This window comes from Durio zibethinus, chromosome 14 (assembly GCF_047325235.1).
Source record: "Durio zibethinus cultivar Kanyao isolate XHJ-2024 chromosome 14, ASM4732523v1, whole genome shotgun sequence".
NCBI classification, from domain to species: domain Eukaryota; kingdom Viridiplantae; phylum Streptophyta; class Magnoliopsida; order Malvales; family Malvaceae; genus Durio; species Durio zibethinus.
In genome coordinates, this window is record NC_143175.1 from 14003799 (window position 1) to 14014271 (window position 10473).

Here is a 10473-nt window from a genome sequence, read left to right on the forward strand (position 1 = left end):
CTGTTGGGCCTTTATTTGGGTTTGATTGGATAATTTAGAGATCATAAAAACTCTGTAAATTATAAATGATATTATAAACTGTAATTTGTTTTAATTTCAAGGGAGATCAGGTGATACAAGTTAGAAACTTCAAGCTCCTGTATTTTAATTTTGTTTTCCTTTTAATGAATGAATGCTTGTCTACTTGATTCATCCGGAAGAATTAGCAAAAAGGATTCTTAAATTTTATGAATTAGCTCCAACTTAAAATCTACATTGTTAAAAAAGTCGGTCTTTTCCTCCACAGAGTTCGATTTTTTTCCCTTCAAATTTAGCGTGGGATTCAATTATATAACCAAATTATATAGGTGGTAGTTATGAATATATGAACAAGTTGTTCTCCCAACTTCTCTTCTCCTTTTCTAATTGTAAAACTCATTCAAAAAGCAAATCAAAACTATAGTTTTGAAGTTGCTTTTAGCAAGAAAAGCAGTAAAGTTTTGCCTGGCTAGAAGTATATATTAGTCAGCCTGATGGTTCATCACAGTCAATGCCAAGTAACAATGTTGCATGATTCCCACGTAGAAGCATTGTTTGGCAGACTTATCAGGCATCCGTGGGTTTAAAGCTACTTCGCCTCTCTGCTACAAGTGTTCGTGTCTAGAATTCAAGTCTATACTCAGAAAATCCCTTCCAACTATAAAAATCGACAGCTTGTGGATATGTTTGTCAATTATATACTGCTCTAAACTATTAGAACAAGGGAAAGAGTAACAATGTCAGAGGCACAAGGAGCACTGCCAAAGGAGTCGAAGACGGTAACAATATATGAATCAGTTGAAGGCGGAGAGAAAAGACTAAAACGGACCTGCGTTCCAAGGAAGACGAGGGTGCCATTCAGGTTGATAAGCTAGAAGAAAAGGTGGAAGTAGGGATTGTAGCAGTCACGTTTTCTCGATCGCGTCACAAATATAATGGAGACTTTCATGGTCATTGCAGTTATCACAATCTTGAATCTTTTTTAAATTTTGCTAAACTTGCTATAAAATATAATAATTTTAATTATTAATCATAAAAATTCTTATTTTATAATTTTTAAAGTAATTTATATCATATATGTATTTTATTTATTTAAAAAAAATATTTATAGTAAAATATTCGTATTTAAAAAATTATTCATATGATAATTAGAAAATAATAAAAGATAAATAAACATGTGAAAAATAAATAATCATAACGAATGATATATTTAATTATTTAATTATCGTACTCATCAAATTGTTACTAAACTATATTATGTATAAATCAACTAATAAGTGATTAGACATCCATAAATTAAGCAAGAGTATTACTATTTATAGGCCAAGAGAATTACTTTGTATGTGCCTACAGTAAATCAAACTTGACAGCCTCCATATTGAAGGCAATCTTTAACAACAATAACCTCAAGTCTACTTCCTCTACCTCTTGACTAAATTGTACAGACTCACACAACTTTTTATCCCCTCATCTTGTATTCAATAATTTTTTTTCCAAACCATCATCCTCATCCTCATCTCTCAACTCTCTTTTTTTTAGTGTGTACTATCTGTTCGTCTTCGTCAAAATCAAGTTTTACTCTCTATCTCTTGTCTCTCATTTTAAGTCCCAGCAACTCCTGTTCTCTCTTAGTAATGCACCATAGTCTAATCCAATCCCAAACACACAAATCACGACAAAATTAAAAATTAAAAAAAAAAGTTATTTGAGTTTTGAATTAATTGTTTACTTTAAACTGTATATACTTTATTTTGATTGAAATTGAATTTGAGAGAATTGATATTTCTGGAAGTTTAAATTTTGTGAGTTTTTTTTCCTGAATTTGTAAATTTATGTTTTTTTTTTTTTGTTATTTTTATTTTAAGTTTTTAAACAAAGTCAAATGAAATTTTTTTTAAAAATTTTTTTGAATGAAAACGGAGTCGCTAGCAATAGCAAACCGCTATTCAATAATACGCTACAATTCGCGGTTGATATGCCATCAACAGATGAGATTCAAATTCTTCCTCGTTTTTTCTTCGATAACAGTGGTAGATGATGATGCAACCGTGAAATAGCGGCCGCTATACTATTATCCGAATGTTATTTAAATCTTTGGGTGGAAGATCCCACTGGCAAAGGTGGCCCTATCTTTGGCTCTCCCAAAGATGATAACAAAAATGATTTGGGCGTTACTGGCACAGCCTAGCTTTGGCTTGCAAGCTACTGCTCTGCTGGTCGTCTTATCTCTTATTTAATTTCTCCTTGCATATGAGATTTATGTGTCTTACTTAAATTCTCATGAAGTGTACGAAGCAAACTTGGTTTTGTTATCCCTAACAAAGACGGGAAAGAATGAAATGCATGCATCATATCTCCAGGCGTGCTTTCTGAATAGTAGGGACTATACCAGAAACTTGTATTAGATTTATCTGTGCATGTATGTGTGTGTGTAGTTATAAAATAAACATAAAAGGGCGGAAAACTCTGACTTGACTTATGGCTTACAAGCTTGAACAAATCAGCAACTACTTGATTGAACGAGAAACAGAGACAACATATGACATATGACATATGAAAGCAGCAGACAAGATCCAACTTTTAGTTAATCCATTTTTGAATCCAGATGGAATTATATCTTTTAAGAATATAGATGAATAAGAAGGAATCATTCCCATCTGCTAAAACTTAACTTAATTGATCACCAAATGGGCATTGCCCATTATAGAATCAAGTATGGTACCCCGTGCCTAACATTCTAATTTACTGGCATAAATGAGGGTGTGATTGCGGAAAATGCCTCGAAACCAGCGGAAGAATTGTGCATGCCTCACCCTCCCAACCTAAGAAAGACACGGAAAAGTCAACAGGAATAAGCTACTATAATCAATAATAGCGTGATGAAGATTCAATTTCTAACAACTTAAAAAATATATAAAAAACCTTATCATACTCCCGAATTAAAATGGCCACACATATATGGTTTGTCATAGATTAAAAATGTGGAAGGAAAATCACTAGCACATATTCTTGTTTATATTATTAACATGGATTTTATTGCATAGTTTCAATGTGTATCTTTTTAAAATGAATTATCTCACATTTAATAAATATTTAATTTTATGTGATCTTATGTTTAGATTAAAACTCTTTATTTATTATCAATTGATTTTAAATTGGATACTTAATACATCATATTATATCAATAATGCTAGCGAACATAACCATGGCTATTAATGGGTGCTTTCTATTGTTGAAATTGATAATCTCGTTTGAGTTATTTGAGTTTCGACGAAAATTGAGTTCACACTCATGAGATCAGGTGGAGGTAAACCAAAATGCAGAAAGACCCATTTCTTCGTTTTTCATTGCCATTTCGAGGTTAGATTCCCCAGTTCTTTGTTCCTTTGGCTAAGTCTAAAAGGTCCCTTACAGACTTCCACGTGATACCGACAATCAAAGTAAACACATTAGGGAATCAAGTTTTCATTTTATATCACTGAAGCAAATTTTCTTTCTTTCTTTTTTTTTCTTTTTCAAATATAGCTGAACTTTTTACTTGTCAACGAAACTAGAAACTTGTTACCATTTTTCTTCACCTCCAAGACACGGTGGTATTTACTTTTTGTCCATGGTCAAGTTTATAATTTTAGTTAGCTCAGCCAGTAATTGATTTGTACCAATCAACCCTATAAATATCTAACAAAACAATAAGAAAATTCACAAAAAAAAAAAAAAGGGAATTGCAATTGTAGTTTTTCCTTAAACTTTACATAATGTGGGCAATGGCATTTCCCTTTGTTTACTGCCAATTAGATGTTCTGTTCTTTAGCATTATGCCGTTGCTTGCAACAACTTCTGCTGCCACTGCCAATTTTGTGATTAGCCAATCCTGGAAACCAGACAGATCGTATTGCATTGCTAGCTTTCAAGTCAAAAATCACGCAGGATCCTCAAGGGGTGATGAGCTCGTGGAATCAATCTAAAGATTTCTGCCAATGGGAAAGAATAACATGAAGTCCCAGGAATAGAAGAGTGACCATCTTAAACCTGGGTCAAGAAGATTGGTTGGTTCCCCCTCACCTTTACATTGGCAACCTAAGCTTCTTTAAGGAGACAGGCTCGAAAACAACACCCTCCAGGGTGAAATTCCCAAGGAAATTTGTCGTCCGTTCAGGTTGCGATTTCTACATCTGGGCAACAATTCCTTGGTTGGCCAAATTCCTGTCAACTTGTCCCATTGTTCCCTTGGAGTTTGCCTTGAGGGTAGGAACAAGCTCGTAAGGAAATTTCCCTTGGAGTTTGCCTCCTTGTCAAATCTCAAACATCTAGCGATACACTTCAATAATTTGACTGGAGGCATACCATCTTTTCTTGTAAACGTTTCCTCCCTAGAAGCTCTATCTGCTTCTTATAATGCTTTCGGAGGGAACATCCCAGATTCTAGGACTTGCTGGAAATCAATACCTCCTTCCCTGAATGATCTTTCTTCCCTTGCTATATTTTCTATCTCTGAGAATCGAATTCATGGAAGTCTTCCATCAGACTTGGACCTCACTCTTCCTAATCTTAGCCGGTTTCAAATATCTGAAAATATCTTTACTGAATCAATCCCCGTCTCGTTGTCCAATGCTTCAAAACTTGAATTTATTGAAACATTTGACCAAAAATATCTTTACTGCAGGGGGACATGGACCAAACTGTTGGAACAGAATCTGGAAGATGGGAGTGCCAGCAAAAATTAAAGTCTTTGCTTGGCGACTAAATCACGGCATCTTGCCGGTCTTGTGCAACTTAGGGGAGCGCAATATCGAAACCAATGCAATCTGCCCCTAGTGTGGATTGCACGACGAAACGGTTATACATGCATCACGGTACTGTGAGAAGGTAAAGGACACATGGTCTTTGGCTGGAATGGAATATTTATGTGGACCCGCACATCACATGTAGAGGACAGAGGGTGGCTTACCAGTTTAGCAGGCTCTATAAATGATGAATGCTTCGAAAAGGAATTAGTGAATTGCTGGGCTATTTGGCATGGTAGGAACCTGATAATCAAGAAGAATGAATCCAGAACTGCTCAATCAACGGCAACGTTAGCGCTCGATTATTTGGAGGAATTCGAAGGGAACTAGGAAAATGCTGCTAGCCAAGGGGAAGATGTTATACGTTGGGAACCACCATTAACGAACATAGCAAAGGTTAATTTTGACGGGGCGCTAAACCTCACTGATAGTATGGGTGGCATTGGCGTGGTGATAAGGAACGACAAATGGGAAGTCATGGGATCAATATCAAAACGAGTGGAATAGTTAAGGAAGGCTGAGGTGATCGAAGCATATGTGGCTGTGGCAGGCGTTAGTTTTGCCAGGGAGTTGGAATTGACATCCATAATTTTAGAAAGAGATGCAGCTGCGATTATCTCTAAACTGAGAATGGAAACCAAGGATTTGTCTATAGTGGGTAACATTCTGGATGAAGTAAGAGCAATGAAGCTTGATTTTCACCAGCTTGAGGTATCACATGCAAGGCGCCATGCTAATGAGGCTGCACACATACTAGCTAGGATGGCTTTAGAAATGGAGGAAGATAAGTTCTGGGTGGAAGAGTATCCCCCATCATCAATGATGTTATTAGAAAAGGTTGTATTTCTGCAGTTTGCTAATGAATGAAATTCTCTTTTTCTTTAAAAAAAATCACTAAAATGAGTATGATATTTAACAATCTCAAAATATTCAATATTCAAGTAATTAGCCATGAAATGAAAACAAAAATTTGCCTCTTTATAATTATGACTAAATTCGAGAACTTGACAATGTCAATATCTATATAACCGATGGTGACATGCATACAAAATATAGTTCAGGAGAGGAATCCTTTTGACCAGTTGGATTAAGATATCTGAAGTACCATTTTAGATACATATTTTAAAAATTGCTAACTTACGAGTTTTATTTGATATGTCACGTAAGTAGTTTTCGCGCATCTTTAAAATAGAAAGCTAGAAAGTGGAAGACGCACCAGAAGGTTGGCTATATACGGATAATGCTTAGATTTGGTGGATCCAAGGTTCCTTGATTTAATATTTTCTTAATTACATTTGATTATTAAAAAATCAAGTTCACGTTATTCACATGAAAAATTAGATATCATAGACTCATTATCAATGGGATAGCAACCAAAATCACATGAAAAACAAAATTCGAGCATTAATTAATTCCAATAATTTCTTGGTATCAAATAATTGGTAAATTAACGGTTGATTTACTATCATGCAGAGATTGGTTTCAAGAATTAATGTTAAAGGGTGTGCCTCATTGCCCACTTTTTTTTTTTCCCCTTTCAGCTAAGAAGCTTTTCTGAGCTGACAAGAAAAAGCTTGATTTCAGGTTGGGATCAACTTTTTGAAAAAGCAGTGGAACAACTCCAGTTGCTACAAGTAGTTGATTTCTGGGTCAAAGCTAAGGGGCTATGGAAAACAATGGAGGAGCTGGGGTACAATGTGATTCTGCTGAGCAGAAGATTAGTAGAATTAACTGATGTCGTGATGGGGCTTGAGCTTGTCCAAAAGGAGATAAAGGGCTAAGGATTAAAGCTAAGAATCATAATTTGGAGAGCAGTAGGCCTTAGAGTATGTAATACTCTGGTTTGGTTCAAATGATAATTGGGCTAAATTATTATTAAAATTTATTAGTTTAATTTAGAGATTAATTATTAAAAGAAAAAAAAAAAGAGGTTGAGCTATTTTATGAGATAAAACCTAGCTATTTTTTGTTTAAGAGGAAAGAAAATGAAAAAAGAGAGTTCTTCTTCCTCAATTTTTTTAGGATTAGGGAGTTTAAAAAATCAAGTTGAGAATCTAAAATCAAAAGTTATAATCAAGTTAATCTCTTAAAGGTGAATATATGCTTTCTTTTTATTTAAGAAAAATATCATATTGATCACTATTATTTGGAGTTGAAGTTTACGTAAGAAAAATAAAAAAAAATTATGAAGTCTTTCATTAATCTTCATTATCTGTTTTGATAAACTATTGGGCTTTGTTTTCTTCATGTTATTAAGATTTAATGATAACTATTGAATGAATTTTAAAAATTGAAAGTGAGGATATATGTTTTAAAGGTTAAAGGAAAAATTTTGTTTTTGGATGAGATATTATTAACTACAACAAAGGATTAAAACAAAATTTTGTATTAAGGGATAAAATATGACTATAAGTATTATACATCATTAGAAAACTTGTTGAATCTACTTTTCAATGAAACAAATGGAAGTTGATTTCAATTTTTTATGAAAAATTGTCTAATTTTTATATAAGTATGAGGAATTATGAAATTCTCTTAATTTTTATACAATAAATTACGAATTGAGCCATATATGTTTAGTTATTGAGTCTACTTTCTAACGAAACAAGCGGAATTGAATTTTGAGTCTCCTATGAATAAATATTTAATTTTTACTAAAAGGTATACATATTATTTAGTAGCAGAATATAATATGACTTGCAAAAATTATTACAAGTAATCTACAAGAATTACGAGGTAGGTCATAAATGGTTAGTAAGCTTATTGAGTCTAATTTTTAACGTACTAAAAATATCTTAATTCTAAATTATATATATTGAGATACGATTATTTTAGTGAAAGGAGCGTAAGCTGCCAACATTAATTAATTGAGTTAATTTTTATATTATTTGGTTATTTTAGTATAAGTTATCTAAAAAATGGTTGATTAATTTTTGATATGTTGAATAATATTGAATAAGTCATTAATTATTTTGTGAAAAAATTAAGTAGTGGAATAAAAAAAAAAGTAAAATCTCACATATTTTGCTTGTTTTTGAACCTATTAATATATATATGTTATAAATAAGTGAAGACTTATTTCTTTATTTTTGATATATGAAAATAAGATCAAACATTTAATTATTTTATATTTTTCTATATAAATGATAAATCATATTTATGAATCAAATGAGAAATTGATTTATGTTTAAAAAATGATTTTATGATAATAATAAATAAATCCCTGAAAAGTGGGATCATTAACACTAAAATTGATTCTATGACCTTAGTTAATGAGTTATTGTAGTTAGCCATGATCACATGGCCCTGACTAAGGGTTATAGTAGTTAGTATAATACCTTCACTAATGAGTTGTAATAATTAGTAATAATAAAAAAGTTGATATTATTGATACGACCTTTTATCATGGGTTATAATAGTAACTATAGCTATTGATGAATTAATAATAATGATGATTTATGCTAATGAATTTATAATTTTGAAGATTGATCCATGATTTATATGAAATATGTATTTGATCATGATTTATTATTTATAATTGATAAAGTGATATGTTTTGATATGAAATTAATCTTTTGAATGCTAACTTAAAATGTTTTGGAAGCATAATTTGAATGACATTTTTAAATGAGCTATATGTATATAGTATGAAAATAATGATTGAATTAGTAAAGTGTTTGAATCTATACTTATTAAATTATGGTTTACTCATTTCTTTTTTTTACTTTCTTTCTGCAGATGTTAAAATGGTATGTTTACTTAGTTTGTGAAAAGTTAAAAAATCAAATTGAAAAAATTACTTGAGCATTTGAGACATTATTGACCAATAAAATCTTATGAAATAATTTTGTATTTTTTTAATTTATATTTAAGTATATGAAGACTTATTATTAATTGAATTAAAAATATAAATTTTATTTGAATATATTATATTATTAAAAGATTTTAAAATAATTAAAAAAATTTATATTACTTTTAAATGTTTTTATTTTAAAATAATATAATCATATTTTATCTCAATTTCGAGACGTGATAGTATATTGCCTTAAGGTTGCAAGAAATAACGGAGGAGGAGAAAGAGAGCGTGGATCTTTAGAAGTGGTACTTCAAGCAGCAAAGAAAGAAAGAAAATGAGTTGCCAAAAGTTTGATGCTTGGTTTGGTTTGGCTAGTTAACTATGGATCCTGGCCTGGATCTTCATGGATCAAATTTCTCTAATTTTGGGCTGTGATATGTGAAGGGAAATTCGGGCCTCAACTCTGACTTTGAAGCATATATATACGTTACCGGCTTTAGGTATTATAGCCTTGAGGGTTACTAATATATATATATATAGAATTATGCTCATTTTGCAGTTTCCCTTGTTCCGCTTTCTTCGTTTTTCATTAGGAAGAACAAGTTAGTGCAATCAAAGGAAGATGGGAACTGTTGATTTCAGCTGGCAAAATGTTTCTCTTAGCTAGCAGTTTTTGGTTTTTTGCCGCCTACTAAACAACACCATAATCTCCATTGCTATGTAAAGTTCAAGTTTATCTTTAGTCTTTGGACAAGTCAAATCTATACAACAGCTAATCCAGAAGAGAGCTGCCAGGGGCAAAATTAGACCCCAAAGAAATGTAGGCTAAGAACATGGAAGGTCTGAAGAATTTGACGTTCACTATTACAAATCACTGCCCATGTTTAGTTTCAAATCTTAGAAGAAGGGACCTGTTTTTTTTTTTTTTTTTGGTTCGGGATGGGAGGTAAGGAGGGATTGATTTGGTTCGACATTAAACATTTTACGATTTTTTTAAAGTTTTTTGTCGCTAGATCAAAAAGCGGGTGTTAGATAGCCCTTTTTCTTCCGATCAAAAGATTTAATGGATTTGAGCAAAACTTATCATATATTTTATTATATTATAACATTTGTATTATTATATTAAAACATATATAAATATATGATAAGATTTGTCACATAAGAGTTTTTGTAAATAATTTCTTTAGATAACATATACGATAATTTTTTTTAAAAATATAACTTCTTTCAATTACAAATTAAATAATTTTAATTTTATTTAAATATCAAAATTATTTAAATTATAATTGTACATCAAATTAATCTAGATATATATTTTTTAAAAATAAAAAATTTGAACTATAGATTTTATCCAAATAATTTTAATTTTTTATCAGATAATTTTATTTTATAAATTATTTAATTATGAAAATCTTTCAACATGTTTTAAAACTATAAATATTAAGTTTGTCTAGAATCTTTTAAAAACTTACTATATTTTTTTACTTAATTTGTATCAAACAAAAATTATTTTTTCAAAAGTTTATGCAAAATATTAAAAATTCAAACAGCCTTTTCATATTAAATCTCTAAATAATAAAATCTATATCTATCTCAACTCTAACTATTAATTTATATTTAGAAAATAGATAAAAAATTTGATTTAATTTTTATCATTTATTTTATCCTTTTTATTTTTTAAATATCAATTTAAAAATCATCTATTCAATCCTAAATGTCATTCAAGAGTTATTATACAAAGTAAAAACTATAAATGTAATGTGTTATATATATTTTATTTTTGATTTGCAACTTTTAAAAATTTTATTGCTATTGCAATTTATTTTTTTATTTGCATCTTTCTTTTTTCAAGATATATTATATTACTATTGTAAG

General features: G+C 30.7%; 1 protein-coding gene across 1 annotated transcript; it reads left to right on the forward strand.

Moving 5' to 3' along the window:
- Positions 1–755: 755 nt before the first annotated feature.
- Positions 756–2206, forward strand: LOC111294811 (seed maturation protein). Its single transcript, XM_022888166.1, is given in 3 exon segments — positions 756–828; positions 831–900; positions 2116–2206. Coding segments are annotated over 3 exon segments (234 nt in total).
- The last annotated feature ends 8267 nt before the right edge of the window (positions 2207–10473 follow it).